General features: G+C 34.6%; 3 protein-coding genes across 4 annotated transcripts; 1 reads left to right on the top strand and 2 right to left on the bottom strand.

Moving 5' to 3' along the window:
- Window positions 1–1,211: 1,211 nt before the first annotated feature.
- Window positions 1,212–4,060, bottom strand: LOC104741526 (U-box domain-containing protein 17). Its single transcript, XM_010462411.3, has one exon. The coding sequence runs from the start codon at window positions 3,664–3,666 to the stop codon at window positions 1,489–1,491; it is 2,178 nt and encodes a 725-aa protein (XP_010460713.1). The 5' UTR covers window positions 3,667–4,060; the 3' UTR covers window positions 1,212–1,488.
- A 4,297-nt stretch (window positions 4,061–8,357) lies between these two features.
- LOC104741524 (ER lumen protein-retaining receptor A) lies at window positions 8,358–11,364 on the top strand. The gene is made up of 6 exons (XM_010462407.3): window positions 8,358–8,874; window positions 9,181–9,446; window positions 10,248–10,363; window positions 10,793–10,866; window positions 10,952–11,015; window positions 11,110–11,364. The coding sequence occupies exons 1-6, from the start codon at window positions 8,784–8,786 to the stop codon at window positions 11,144–11,146; spliced, it is 648 nt and encodes a 215-aa protein (XP_010460709.1). The 5' UTR covers window positions 8,358–8,783; the 3' UTR covers window positions 11,147–11,364.
- Window positions 11,353–14,630, bottom strand: LOC104741525 (ribosome biogenesis protein NSA1). Of its 2 annotated transcripts, none has more exons than XM_010462410.3 (12): window positions 14,363–14,630; window positions 14,148–14,263; window positions 13,518–13,547; window positions 13,274–13,410; window positions 12,989–13,168; window positions 12,823–12,886; window positions 12,621–12,728; window positions 12,369–12,522; window positions 12,197–12,286; window positions 12,028–12,083; window positions 11,896–11,953; window positions 11,353–11,802 (listed from the first exon to the last, which is right to left on the bottom strand). In XM_010462410.3, exons 1-12 carry the CDS (start codon window positions 14,442–14,444, stop codon window positions 11,477–11,479), a joined length of 1,401 nt encoding a protein of 466 aa, XP_010460712.1. In that variant the 5' UTR covers window positions 14,445–14,630; the 3' UTR covers window positions 11,353–11,476. The 2 variants fall into 2 exon arrangements, with proteins under 2 accessions (XP_010460712.1, XP_010460710.1); XM_010462408.3 differs by having other exon boundaries at window positions 11,353–11,805; window positions 14,363–14,605.
- Window positions 14,631–15,470: the final 840 nt, after the last annotated feature.

Here is a 15,470-nt window from a genome sequence, read left to right as displayed (position 1 = left end):
ACCAATAGTCTACAGAGAAATCTACTTAAGCAAACCCTAAATCAAATAATTTTAACCTAATCAGTCTTTCCTCCCATAATTTGACTAGTTTATATGTAAATGTATTTTATTACAATGCATGAAGTCTATGTGGTTATTATTTGGTCAATAGGTTTACCAAATTATTTTTTATAATTTTTTTAATTAAAATTTAAACTATAATTAAGGAGTAGACATATTTTTATGTCTTCCATTTGACGTCAATTTGAAATCAACCGTAAAGATATCTATTGCAGACTTCCTCGGGTTAAATCTGTTATTTCGGCTTCTATTTTTTGTTTGTTCTTAAAAGAGTCAACTGTAATTTCAGCACCCTTAGTGGTTATGTTTCTCGAAAATCGAATATAATATGTGTGATTTCATTCAAATGCAAATAAAAGTACAAAAAATGCAATTGCCCCATAATATATTGTGTCTCTTCAATAACATTTTCACGAATCATCTTATCTTTAAAATAGAGGCTTCAAATCTATTGGAGTTTGAAATGGACATCTTTCTTTTAACCAAATTTGAAACTTCGATCTTTATAGTTTACAAGTTCTTACATGCTATAAACTGCTTTAGATTCTTATTTTAAATCATTTAAACACAATTATAATTTACTTTATAAAGAATTATAATGTTGAGATCCACTTAGTAAGCTTAGGAAAAAAAAAGAATACGAAGTTAAGGTGTCCCAACTCACCACTTCACTAGAGATTCTCTCTTTCTCAACCTTTTGTAATGAATATCTTTGAACTCCTTTTTAATTTAATATTCTTCTATCAATTTCACAAGTGGAGAAACCATCCAAATCATAATACTCCAACTCTCACTTTATCTATCTCCCTTCTTTCTTTGTTATCTAATTATTCTTTTTGTTGAATGTTTTTCTCCTTAAAGGGTTCTCCATTAGTCAATACTTTCAAGTCTTCTTACTTGATCATTCTCTTATGAAAATTTTATTTTTATCTTTAAATCTAAGTATAACTCACCATTATTAGATTCATGATCCAAAACTAGACACATTATTTCTTGAGATATATGCACCAACTTATTTTATTCTTTCATTAATTAAGAAATTATCTAAAGTGTTTTTTGGTCAAACCGCATTAAAATGTTGTTTATTTCTTTTTGACAACCTTTCCAACCAAATCTTTTCTTCGATTTAATTTTCTAGACATTTCAAATAGTTTAGTACAGAAAAGCAAGTTCTTTATTTAGTAAACGATCACAATGCTGAGGTTTTCATAGCTTATACATCCAAATACAATACACATACAAGAAAAGACCCATACACAAATCTTTTTTTGTTATCTTTTTCATCACCTCTAAAATATTACTTGTATTATACCTTTCCCAACCAATAAATGTATATAATATAGACATACAGTGAATGAAACAAACACCACCAACCAACAACAAAAAAGAGTACCTCTTTTAGAACTTTTTCACTAAACCATATAGATATCACAACACAGGTACGGAGATTGAGATTGATATCGGTACAGAGACATCGGTTGTAAAACTACCGTCTCTATTACCATTCGAATTCCCTACAAACCCGTAACCACCAGACCGCATCGCTGCGTTTTCCCGCCTTTGGAAAACACGAGCAAGCGATGCTGCTTTACGTCTAGCCCGTTTTGTCCCGGTAAACAAAAGCGTTTGAAGTAACCCCGCAATGGCAGGTGCTCTCAACACTTTCTCCGCTACAGCTGCTCCACCGCTCCTACAGAGTTCGAGCAACGCAGCGACCGCGTTTTCTTTCCCTCTCGGTGTTCCGCATCTCATCATCCCCATGAGCCCCGTCACAGCGGAGTCCTCTTTCCCTATAGCTTCAGCGCCAAGAGATTGTCTTACTAACAAAGCCAAAGCTCCTGCTGCTTCCTCAGCTACGCCTTCGTTCTTGAGTGCTCCAACGAGACTAGACACACCTCCTCCTTCAATCATCCTACTGCAGTTATCTGGATGTGTCGATAAGTTATATAACGCTGTAACCGCATCTTTCTTCCCTCTCGGTGTCCCGTTCTGAAGCAGCGAGGCTAACGCCTCAACGCATTGATCAACGATCGCTATCCGTTTCTTATACTCATGTACAGCAGAGAGACTGAACAATGTAGCTGCTGCGTTTTCTTGCGCTTCAACTGTGAGACCTGAAACTAAAACACTTACTATAGACTCCAAACAATCACCTTCCTCCATGATCCGACTCTTGTTCTTCTCATAAATCGATAGATTCAACATCGCTGTCACTGAATTCTCCTGCGCAATAGCGTTTTCGGATTTAAGAAGACGGCACAAGTGCGGTATCGCACCCGCTTCCGCAATGAACGCACGGTTCTCTTTTCCCGTTTTAGCTAAAAGACGTATCTCCCTAGCCGCAACTGTCTGAGCTGCTTCAGAACCATCTGCTAAATACTTAATAAGAATCGATACAGTAGCTTTGTTAGCTTCAACCGCAGCTTTAGTAGGAAGAGCTGAAGCAAAACACTCATTAGGAGAATCAGTAAACTCAGACTCATAAGATATACCACTAGCTGTACACCATTGAACAATCAAATTCTTAAGAGCTCGGTTAGGAACAATCCTCGAATCCATAAGCATTTGTCCTGTTTTAGGACAAGTACAATGCCCTTCTTCAATCCACCTAGCTATAGAGCTCCGATCATAAGTCTGCCCTGTAGATATAATCACAGGATCTGTCATCAAATCAAGAGAGATGGGACAAACAAAATCTTTTGGCACAGTTATAAACGTGTCCCCAATCTCCTGAGCAACGAACCCTTTTCGTGGCTTCTTAGGATTCTCAATCCACCACTCCAAACCATCTTCTTCGAATCCAAACAACAGAAACCTACAGTACCTTGTAATCGCTACAAACCCGTTAATCACTGATCCAGTAGGCTCCAAGTCACCGTCGTGATTCACAATCTGTTCTTCCAAAAACTCGATTTCGTTTCTACAACTCTCAGAGTCTTTAATCTTCAGTTTCTCGACGAAGAAGGATCTCAGATCAACAGGACTCGGAATCTCACCGCTCTCGAACGCATAAAGAAAGGAATAAAACGTTTCGCGTAAGGACTCGTCGTTTTTGTCGATGTACAGTTTCGATTTCCTCGACTGTCTCTGCAACAACTCGAATTGCTCTGTGATGTCTTGGCTTAAACAGAGGTCGTTGACAGGGAAAACATCCAAAAGAGTGGAGATTTCTTGGTTTAAATCATGGAAATACCCAGAAATTGAAGGGTTTTGTAGCAATAGCCATAACTTACTAGATTGAGCGCAGTAATCGATGAGGATCTTGGAGCGGTAGAGAAGAAGGTAAAGCTCTTTTAAACAGAGCAACGCCGTTGATTCGGAGAAAAAAACAGAGCTGCTTCCTCTTCTTTTAATTCTTGACCCCCAATTCGAATCCGCGAGGAATTCGAACAAGACGACGAAGATCTCGATCTTGCGAATCAGAGAACGAGCGTTCTTGCGTTGGAACGTGAATCTAACGCCGCTGAAACAAGATACGACTTCTGTTGAAATGGAAGCTAGGGTTTGAACAAGAGCTACGCCGGAAAGGTCAACGGGGGCAAGAAAAGCTTCCAGAGACGGCGATCTCCTCCGTCGGAGAGATGAGAATATCGCCGCGGAGGCCATGGAAAAGGAGGGGGGGGGTTTAATCTCGTGTACCCAGAATCGAAAAAAAATCGAAACTTTATATATGTTTATACGAAGAAGAAAACAGAATCTAAAAATGAAAACTAAAGATTCTTCAGCGAAGAAAGAGAAAAAAAAAGTCAGAAGAAAAAGTGAAAAAAGGGTTTCAATGATACTTTCTGGGAAAGAGAGAAGGAAGAAGGAAGAAGAAGAACGCGTAATCGTATATGAATGAATTGAAAGGCTCAGAATTTTCTTATGTCTTCTTCTTCTTCGTTGTCAGATTTTTTTATTTCTATCTCTGGAAAAGTTTATCTTTTTTTTTTTTTTTCTGCAGTAACAAAGTCAATACTGAAATGTAACGGATAGAATCTCATCTTTTGATCAGTGAGAAAGATTTAGAAAAAAAACTCTAACAACCATATGCAAATTTAATAATAGGCAAATAACAGTAAAATCATATTTCATTCGATTTTCTTAGATATATATATATTAGTTTGTTTAATTATTAATTTATGATATTGATGGACCATATTTTTATATAGGAATTCTAAAAAAATTATTATCTTATTATTTTATCAAAATGTATTATTTTTTACATTGGCCTAACTCGGGACCAAACGAATTTATTAATTTATAGCGAATATTAATTTATAGAGATTCTACTGTATATAGGTCGGCAACTCTAGCGTACGTAACGACATGATATGTGAAATGAAAACACATCATTTAATAATTCAAAGGAAACTTATACGTACTGTGTAATTCTCCTTGTTGAATCGTGTTTAATTGATACGACAAAAAGAAATTTAGAGGGAGATATTGAACTTAACATTTTAAAGGATTTTAAAGTATTCTTAAAATACTCTGTTATTCAATTAAGAATTTTAAAAAATCTTATAAAATCATATGTTATTCAACTAAGATTTTTATAAAATCCTTTAAAATAATTCAGAATCTCTTGTTATTCAATCAATAGTTTATAAAACCAACTTAAAATCTCTTGTTACTCAAAATATCACAACTTTTTTTAGAATACTACTTTGAATGATTCTAAGAGACTTTTTCTTTGCTTTTTAGTTAAAAAATACTCCTCTCAAAATCATACCCTTTGAGGTGAAATTTTAAAGGATTTCATTAAAAAAAAAACAAAAAAAAACACAGTCCTAAAACTACCACCATATCTGTTCTGTAAGCTTTCTCCGCAGATAACTCCGACAACTCTCCGCAGACCATCTCTGTTCGTAGAAATACATTCACGATGATAGGTCACAATTATGGGATAATCAAGTGTTTAACAATGAAAATTAGAACAGAACACAAGTAACTTATGACAATTTTCTCTCATGTCCGATTACACAATAGAGAATGCTGAAACTATTTAATACTTAAACTATGGCCACATCATCTTCTTCCTCAAGTTGTATCTCATCACACGACATTTTTTTGTTTCACGTTTGCTTTTTTTTTTTTTCTTCCATTCATGTTTGCTTCTCTCTCTATATCCCTTTACTCTGCTGTTTTGGTTATTGTCTATAGAGAACCATTGAAATATAGGATCACGTGGATTTTTTCTTACAACACACACACAAAACTACTAAACCCAACTTCCTTATTGACTTGTTCCTTCTTCTCCTCATGTGTCTTCCACCTTCTTCTTCTCCCTTTTGCTCATCTTCTTCCTCTGTTCTTCATCTCACTTAAAGCTTCTTTTTCTTTCTTGCATAATTTAGGCTGTGTGGTGGTATCTCAGACAAGTTTACGTCTTCATCTCCCACAATTTCTTTCTTTCTTTTTCGACAGATTTTCTTTCTTTTTTTTGTATTGCAAAATATTTTAAAATCACACAAGTTTACCAATAAAATCTCACAGAATCTTATAGAATCACATTTTATTTTCTAAAAAGAAAAAATAAAAAAATATCTAAAATACAATCAAATCTCCTAAAAATCTCTGAAATCTTTCAAAATTCTAAAATATTAAAATCCTATCAAATCCTTAAAACATCAAGTTAAATACCCCCTCTTAAATTCGTTTGAGTTGATTAATATGGGAAGGAGTAGAAATGAATACTATTGACAAATCAATATAGGTCAATGATGTTTAGTATTTGATTGGTTGATAGGTTTCGGTATCTGATTTTGGATTATCTTTTTTTTCTCCCCATATATATCAAAAAAATTAGGCCGGCCAACAAGAAAAACAAAGATACAAATACATATTCCAAGTTCTCATTTCTCAATATTCAAAAAGACATAAACTCAACAACTATTTTTATATCTTTTGACAAGTATTCAAGAGTGTTTTTTTCTTTATCTTTGCTACAAAACATTTAAGTTGGATCACCATCTTCGTTCGACTCGCGCCATCTAGACTCACCAGAAATTCTACTTTGGTGAGTATATGTAATCCATAGTCAACAGTTGCAATTGTGTTTTTCAGTTGTAGATTTGGATTTCATATCGTCCGGTTTAGTTTGGTTTTGTAAACCCGAATTGGTTTTGTATTAGATGGTTTAATTCGGTTTGATGTTTGTGGATTGGTCTTCGGAATTTTGTATGGACTTAAATCCGGAAATAGTCAATTTGAACACTAATTTATAAAATTGCATACCCTTTAACAAAAAAACATTTAAGTCAATTAAATACATCACAATGTTTATATTAATGTTTTACATTTAACGATTCAACCGATACGAAAGAATTAATAACATTGTTAAAAAGAAAAATCTAATTGACGTTGCATTTGAAACTAAAATTTCAGAATACACGTGTAAAATATACTATTTTTAGATTGTTTCTCAGTTTTTATATGTTTTAGTTAACATATTGATAATTTTATAAGCTCTTAAACAGAATTTGTAAACTACAAGCAAGACGATGAATATGAGTATAAGATAAACCAAATAGTATGTTTTACTACTATTTCTTATATGCTCTGTTAAAGATTAATTATTCCAGTAATAATAACACGTATTATAAGTATTACATACTCCATAATACAATAAAATAACTCTGTCCTCCGTAACCATAAAGTAAGAAGAACCCTATGCTAGTGAAGCGTTGACTCTGAAAGATACAAGTGCAACGTGTCGCCGATACCTTTGAAGGCGCGTCGAAAGAGAATACAAACTGAGAAAAAAAAGTGTTAAGCTAAAGGAAGTTCACTTTCTTTGTTGCGTTGGTAACAATATTAAACCTAACTCAACTTTAGATCTTCTTTAGTTTTAAACATTACAATCAAAATATTTCCATATTATTGGAATATGTAAAGAAAAACCTAATAATTTATTGTGTTCATCTTAAGAAATTCAAAATTTAATATTTTCTAAATATTCTAAACATAATGTTATTGTTTTGGTTTAATTATTTTTATTTTAAAATAATATTTCACAAAAAAACACGTTATTTTTCTTTCGAAAAAACTGACTCCATTATGACTTATCAACCTTTAAAACCTCATGTCTGAACAACCTTAATAAACATCACAACATAAAATTACAAATGCGGCGACTTTGTCGATTGTCGTAGTTGCATTGTATAGCGAATCACGACACGTGATGCCCCGTTATCTATATTTAGCTTATTTAATTAATCAGGGAAACTGGTTTAAGTGTGCTTACTGCTTCGGATGTGAGAACATGTGTTTGATTTCAGAACTGTTTGATACATGGTATACTCTTAAGAGATACACAATTGAAAAATGGTATAGATTTTCAAAATCGGTAGTTCGAACACTCACGGCAAAAAAATCAGACCGACCACGGTGTCTATTCTAACGTCGAAGGGAGGCATTACTAATGCTTTAGATTTCTTTGACTAAGGAAAAAAAAAAACAAAACAAATATTATGTTTCCATGAGTCATGATGAACGTTCATACATAATTTTTTTTGGTTTAAATGACGTTTATACATCATTTTCATGTTTGTCTAGTCGTTCACAAGACAAACGAAATTTTGAACGTTGAAGCGACGCATTGAATATCGCTATATATATTTATTTATAAATTATGAGTAACTATAGATTATCTAACCGAGTCATTTCTAACTATCTTCACAGAATTAGAAGAAAAAGAAAAGATTTGAATCAGGGCACTAAGCACAAAACCAAACAATAGAACACATATTTGTAAAGAACACATCTTTATAGTCTCAAGAACACATATTTATAGACACAGGTCTACCAAGCTACAAAGACTATAAATTTTTGGTACCATAGATGTGGTTCATAATAATCAAATTTGGTTATAACATTGGGTTAGTGATAACTAATCTCAAAAGGCCCATATCCATTAATAAACAAGCTATGTTACCGGTCCAATTATCGTTTATATCCATTAATTAATCAGATTAAGTTTTTTCTTTGTCGTTTTTTAGTTACATACACTATTGGTTGTATTATTATTCTCATTGTTAATCTTCTGTACTCTGATTCGTATTAATAAAATGTTTTAGATGTTAAAAAAAAAAAAAAAAAAAAAAAAAAACAAGCTATGTTACGGGTCCAATTATCTATCCGAGTCATTTCTAACTGTCCTTTTTTTTGTTTCAAACATAGGACACGTGGAATTAAAAATTAGTAAACGCCGCACCAATTCGCGTACCGCCAAGCTGCCACATCACTGTTTACTTAACACGTGTCTTAATTTCGCGCAATATATAGACTCACCGAAAGCTGACGCGTTCTACTTTAACCAAAGGTGCGACGTACCAGATAACTCCACCTTTCGAAAATTATAAAAAAAAAAAAAAGCATCTTCTTGGTCTCTAATTTAGGTTAAAAATCAGTAATTAATGGAACAATGAAGGACTAAATTGCAGTATTAAGAAATAAGTAAAGCACACACTCACACGTTAGAGACCGTTCCAGATTGCCACGTCATCGTCTCCTCTGAACGAGTTTCTGCAAAAACCTGAAACGTGCAGCTACGGCACCCCTTTCTTCCTTCTCTCGCTCTCTTCCTTCTTCTTCTTCTCTTTCTCTCTCGATTCGAAGAGAGAAGAATCGTTTGATTTCGTTTTCTCTTCTTTTGGATTTTTGATTTTTCTGGGAAAATTTTGGAATCGTTTTGAGTTGTATCTCTCTCTCTCTCTCTCACTCCCGTGTTGTGGTCAACCATGAATATCTTTCGATTTGCTGGCGATATGACTCACTTGACCAGTATCTTAATCCTTCTTCTCAAAATTTACGCTACCAAGTCTTGCGCTGGTGAGTTCTCTCTTTTCCGTTGGAAATGTTGTTTTATGTTTCGAAGAGAACGATTACAATCGCGTTTTGCTTCGAACCATAGCTTCCAAATGCAATTTTTTTATTGAGGTTTTGTGATCGGTTTTTGAGGCGAATCCGTGTTTGGTTAGTTTGCAATTTCAAGTCAAGATAGTGGTGAAATCTCAATCTTATGAGTTTCTAAAAACGAAAGAGAGATCTGTTTGCCTAAGAGATTTTATCATACATTGTGCTGCTTCTTATCATTTTTTTTGTTGTTTTGAATTTTGGAATTTTGTTGGCTAATAGGAATCTCTCTCAAGACTCAAGAGCTATATGCGCTTGTGTTCTTGACTCGCTACTTGGATCTGTTTACGGATTACGTTTCTCTCTACAACAGCGTTATGAAGATTGTCTTCATTGCCAGCTCTTTGGCTATCGTTTGGTGTATGCGTAGGCATCCACTTGTGAGGAGGTCATACGATAAGGACCTTGACACATTTCGTCATCAGTTTGTTGTGTTAGCATGTTTTGTTCTGGCACTTGTCCTGAATGAAAAGTTCACAATTCAAGAGGTATTTTTCCATATGAATTTCACATTGATTTGTATTTTTTTAGTTTGTAGGGACTAGGAAATCGAATACTTATCGGAACATATCAATGTGGTTGTGTAGCTTACTCCCATATGTTGTGCAATCTTCTTTTTGGTTAATTCGTTATACAGAACGCTTAGATATGGCTGAACTTCATAATCCTGATGCTTAAGTATATTCTTAAACACTATATGTGCTTGGTGATTATGATGGATAATGTCAGTTCTTTTCATCTTGTATCATTTGGATTTGGTATTTATCTTGGCTACTGGTAGAATATATTATCATCTATGTAAATACATTGAATTCTACTCTTTTCACAACCGATTTGAGTCTGGCTTTTATAGTTATATATGTGAAAACTTTGTTTCAGTTGGTGCTAAAGCTTGTTTAAACGTTGTACTACATATACAACCTCTCAGTATCTCCCTGTTTGTTTTTGAGAAACTCTTTGAATGTCAAACTGTCGCATCGTTAAAGGTTTGTTTGCTTCCATTTAATGGAACCTGCTGTGTCCTGGTTACCTATGTATGTTCCATAAGGTGCCCATGGATTAGTGGCATCTGTGTCTTGCTGTTACTATTCTGGCCAAAATGTACTTTGATTAACGTTTCGTAGAAAACTTTAATAACTCGTATATGCACTTCACCAAGATCGCTTACCTTTACTACCTTCATATGTATTTGTCAAATATATGCTCCTGGTAAAAGTTTCACCTGTGCAGCTGACTTCACTCAGAATATAAGTGCATTTGTTAATTCTGTGAATTCAAAATAATTTCAGGTATTCTGGGCCTTTTCTATCTACTTGGAGGCAGTTGCTATCCTTCCCCAGTTGGTGTTGCTACAGAGAAGTGGAAATGTCGACAATTTGACTGGGCAATATGTCCTCTTTCTCGGGTACGTAATTTTTTTAGACATATGCATTTGCTTACTCTACCCCACTGCCTTTTACAGATTCATGTTTTGGAACTCAATGTAGATTTAGCATGAGTACTGGCAACATGCATTCTCTTTAGGTGTGTTTAGAATTGGTTTCAGCCTATTGATATACTATTATCTTTCATAGTTCATACACTTGTTAATTTGATCAATGAGAAACACTTGCATATATCTCAGAAGTCTATACATTGTTATTCCTTCTAATTTTTTTCTGTCTAGAAGTTGAGCTGAACTAATTGCACTCTTTGTCAAAAGGAAGTTAGACTGGTTTGCCCTTGCTATGCATTTGGTTCTGATGCATACTTTGTGTCCTGTACGCAAAATCTCAATGTGCAGACTTGAGGAATATTTAGCATGCACTCACATGGGTAATGATTTAACTTGCAGGGCGTATCGTGGACTCTATATCATCAACTGGATCTATCGCTATTTCACAGAAGATCATTTCACTAGATGGATTTGTAATCTTTCAACAAAGAAGACTAATTACATTTTTACCACTTGTTTTTCCTCTTTGCTAATTTTACATATATTTGCATTTTCCAGCTTGTGTGTCCGGGCTTGTCCAAACAGCTCTCTACGCAGATTTCTTCTACTACTACTACATAAGGTAATGTAGCCCCACCAGTCTGAACTTAAACCTTTTACATAACTGATACTGATCATGTTACTGACACTTTGGATCCCTTTCTATTTCGTTTTAGCTGGAAAACCAACACCAAACTTAAGCTTCCGGCTTGAACAGATCCCGACAAATTTTGCGACAGTATGAAAATCCAGGAAGTTGCAGCAATGTTGACATTAGAAAAGAGAGACATGGTTAATATTTGGTTTCGCCCTCTTTCTAACAATGAGTTGAATGATGCAGGATTGTTGTTTAAAATGTGTTTTTTAGTCTTTTAATGAACATTGTAGCTCTCCCAACGATTTTAGACCTTAAGAAGAGGTTTCGTTCAAAACTAGTCTTTATAGAAATAAGGAAAAACACACGAACTCTTTTACTTTCTTGCATGAATGTTTTGTTCAAAACTGTTACTCAGATCAGAGCAAAGTTAACAGTGTCTTCAAAACCTAGTATTCCTCCTGATTGTGTTTCACTTTCTTGGTTATCTTCTTGTGCTCTCGTGACTTCTTGCTTCTTAGCTCGTCTTTCTCTTCAGCCTCAGGGACATTTTCTCTACTGCGTTTCTCTTTCCTTGACTTCTTTGTTTTGACAGGAGCCTTCTCAGTCCCATCTTCATTCTCCTCATCGTCTTTATCCTCAAAGTCTATTTCTCTACTGCGTTTCTCTTTCTTTGACTTCTTCCGTTTCACAGGAACCTTCTCTGTTTCATCGTCTTCCTGTTCCATGATCTCCTCTGTTTCAGCCTCAGCAACCGTGTTTGCTACAGCTGTCTCTGCTTCAGCCATATTAACCAATCATCTTACAAACATACTAACGGAGGAAAACAGAAATAGTTCTGATTTGTCAACGGCAATAGAAAACAAACCTTCTCCAGTAAAGCCCGAGTCGAACACAAGACCTGTAAGATGCTGCTTCAAGAAAACCTACAATAAAACAATGATAGATAAGCAACACCCTACTTGACCAAAAAATACTAGTTGTATGTCGATGAGCATACCGCAGAAATGAGTTGGCGTGTCTTCACGTCATAAACACGTAAATATCGGTCCAACCCTGAGCAAATCAATAAAAACACAGACATGAGACTGTTGAACAATCTAATAAAACAACACACATGAGACTGTTGTAACGGCATATGGAGGTGAAGTTGTGACAATGAATCATACCACAAGAAGCTATCACTTGATGCTGTGGATGTCTAACCACAGATCTTATGCTTCCAGAGCATTTTCCTAAAAAGCTTCCCAACAGCTTTCCTGCAACAGAGACGATTGATTATTTGTTTGATTCAGTATACAATGTTAGTTTATAATACATAAGTAAAGACAATCAATGAACCTGTTCGTATATCAAAGGAAGCAAGGTCAGCAGAAGCATTCCCGACATAGATAGTATGACCGTCTGGGTCTTCCGCGATTGATGTAATTGCGGTCTCACGGAAATCAAAGGACAGGACCGGTCTACGCTGAGTAGAAATGTCATAAAGACGAACCTGTCTCCAGCACAAGTAAAATGTTAGTGATCAGGACAAGACTAAAATGTGAGTGATCAGGACAAGATACAGTAAGAAAAGAAACTAGAGGTTTTAACCTGGTGAGACTTGGTGCCCGTGACAAATTTACGGTGATCATCCTTGCTCAAGAACGTAGCACTAGTGAACCAGGTGGGTGTGAAGATTCCGAGATTGTCCTTAGGAGGCTGCACCAAACAGAGATGAGACGGTAAAGGCTTAGTTAGTTCATCAAAGAAACTGCGAGGTTTTGAATGACATAAAGACGAGGAAGCAACTCACGGATTTGGCGCTCCAGATCTTAGTACATTGTTCAAGATCCCATATAGTGGCCTCAACCCGTCTCCTGTATCAGACATTCATTTCAATATAGTAACAACCAAAACTGAGATATAAAACGAGATGATCCACAGATATAAGCAAATCGATTCATTTTTTAACTACTAACCCTCCAAATACGCTGAAGTTTTCGCTCCCATCCACTTTACCAACCAATATTTCACCAGAACCACATGCTTTCCAAGTTTTAGGAGAAGAATCATCCGTGGAATCACTATGTGCATCTGGAAATTTAACTGATCTGAGGCTCACATCTCCCTTTTTTGTGCATGTAAGCAATGTGCAAGATCTAATAACATTAAGTTTTGTTGAGAACGTCAATGGCAACACAACATACAAAACATAATTCACTGGAAATTTCGAAGAAACTGTTTCAGTGTTCAGGTATATATACCTTTCTGCTTGATCATCTATCTTTTTTCTGAATAAGTGCAGGGCAGAAATTTCGTTATCCTCAGGGGAACAACCATCATCACCATATACAGAGTATGCAAAATGAAGATCACCATTACAAGGATTAAGAATCTCAACCTATGGAAAAGGACAGAAAAGAACAAAACGATAGGATAAATGTTAGCTAGGTTATGGATAGAAATATATTACACAAATACACATAGCTTAAAGTACGAAAAACTTACATTGCCATCTTTTCTTGCAACAGCCAAAAGCTGCATTTGGAAGGAAAAAAAGGAAAGAAGAAAACAGACAGATGAGTTTGTCTTTAAGACCCAAGAAAAAATAAATGAAGAGGAAAACACAACTTATGAAGCTCTCTTCAATAAAATCAGATTTCACAGTTTTGTCTTTTACAAAGTAAGGCATGAAAACTCAAAATTTGCTAATACATTCACCAACTGATACATGCTTTTACAGAAGTAATGATCAACTATAACTCAGGAAAAAATAATATTCATGTGCTATACAGTAAGAGATTATGACATTGTTGCAAACAAAATGAGAACATGCTACACGAATAAGTTCTCAATCGCTACTAAACAAAGCCAAAACTCAATGTTTCAAAATGACAAGCAAAACAAAGAACTCGAACTACTAATTGCCTGAATAGAACAAGGAATACAATGGAAACCTCAAATTCGGCTTAGCACTACCATAATTGTCTCCAAGACTAAGAATCACAAGCTCGAATCCTATAAGCTAATATTAAAAAAAAAGCAGCTCATTTCAGCAGTAGAGAAATCAATCTGTTACTAAGCTACACCTACCTCCAATCCTAACTTAACATCAACATAAAAAGAATGAAACTTTACCGGATTCCTTAACCGGTCATCAATGGAAGCAGCAAGAACGGTTCTAGAAGCATTCATCTCGCCCCATGTGTTCACTACGGTCGGAGTCCCTCTCTCTTTACCACGAGCTTCAGTCACTGCACATCAAATTGAAAAAAAAAATCTATTAGGAAAAAGAAAACTTCTATATAATCTAATCCCCACAAGTAAACAGAGAGAAAGAGAGAAGTGGGCACCTTTGATTAAGCCCAGAGAGTCAAAGGTTAAAGCACGGATCGGTGGGCAACCTAGATTCTCGGGAGGGATAATTCGAGGCATTTGATCGCCGCCGTAATTATTTACTCCGAGTTGCAGAGACACGACGACGGAGAAGACAAGAGAAACCCTTTTTAAAACCCTACGCCCCGTTTTAGGAAGTGTCTTCTAAACCGACCGCCAAATTAAATCATTATTATTGTGTACCTGAACCGGGCATGTTCGTTTGTGTTACACAAATTGTGTCTTGTTAAATTCCAATTTTTTTTGTTTGTTAATTTAATGTAAGTGAGTAATTGGTGATTGTTTTCAAGGAAAATGATTGATAGTTATACTTATACCAAACATAATGAATCATATTAATAGGTAATGTTTTCAACTAAAATAATGGTGAAAGTAGATCAAGCAGTGCCAATCAAATAATTAAACAAATCAAATACTCTAATATAAGTTTAATGGCGAAATTAGATTAATAATGTTTGACAAATATTTGTTTGGTAAAAAATACAAAATTTATTTAGAAATCAAAAACTGATATAAAATATTTTATAAAAATATATCATGTAGTATATTATATTGAAAGTTGATTTAATTTAAAGGAGACTTTGTCTTCCCAAATCACGCTCTTACCATTTTTAAAAGTCACAATTACCTATTTAAGAAAAAACCTATATTACAAAAGTTTTACAAAAATCACTTATATGTAATCATGAAAATTATGTTTTCCCATCTTTAGAAGATTTTTCGTGCAAATAAGTGTTGATAACAACAAGTTTATTTGTGAGAATTCTACCAAAATGACAATGTGTAATGTATCGGCGTGAAAAACTTTAATTGGTTGTTGCATCAAGAGAAAAAATGGTTTGTCTGATTTTGACTAATCCATTTAAAATGGATTAGCATAATATTGGAAAGTGAAAAAAAATTATATAATCAATATTTAACCAACTTTAGTTATGATTAATTTGGAAATAATTTCATATGTAATTAAGTAATTCACGTAATAAAAACATTAATAAATAAATAGTTGATTGAATTAATTGACTACACCATAACAACTTAGAGGATTGCAAATTGACACCACTCAAA

This window comes from Camelina sativa, chromosome 14, assembly GCF_030686135.1.
Source record: "Camelina sativa cultivar CO46 ecotype springtype chromosome 14, ASM3068613v1".
Classification (NCBI taxonomy): Eukaryota; Viridiplantae; Streptophyta; class Magnoliopsida; order Brassicales; family Brassicaceae; genus Camelina; species Camelina sativa.
The sequence above is the reverse complement of the archived record's forward strand: the minus strand, read 5'-3'. Positions and strand labels throughout refer to the sequence as shown.

Excerpts from the sequence above, each read along its gene's own strand:
- LOC104741526 (XM_010462411.3), bottom strand. The coding sequence starts at position 3,666 with ATGGCCTCCGCGGCGATATTCTCATCTCTCCGACGGAGGAGATCGCCG.
- LOC104741524 (XM_010462407.3), top strand. The coding sequence starts at position 8,784 with ATGAATATCTTTCGATTTGCTGGCGATATGACTCACTTGACCAGTATC. Across the intron at positions 9,447-10,247 it reads AAAAGTTCACAATTCAAGAG|GTATTCTGGGCCTTTTCTAT; the intron begins GTATTTTTCCAT and ends AAATAATTTCAG. Across the intron at positions 11,016-11,109 it reads TTCTACTACTACTACATAAG|CTGGAAAACCAACACCAAAC; the intron begins GTAATGTAGCCC and ends ATTTCGTTTTAG.
- LOC104741525 (XM_010462408.3), bottom strand. The coding sequence starts at position 14,444 with ATGCCTCGAATTATCCCTCCCGAGAATCTAGGTTGCCCACCGATCCGT. Across the intron at positions 12,287-12,368 it reads TTCCTTTGATATACGAACAG|GAAAGCTGTTGGGAAGCTTT; the intron begins GTTCATTGATTG and ends TCTCTGTTGCAG. Across the intron at positions 12,084-12,196 it reads TCAAGTGATAGCTTCTTGTG|GGTTGGACCGATATTTACGT; the intron begins GTATGATTCATT and ends TGATTTGCTCAG.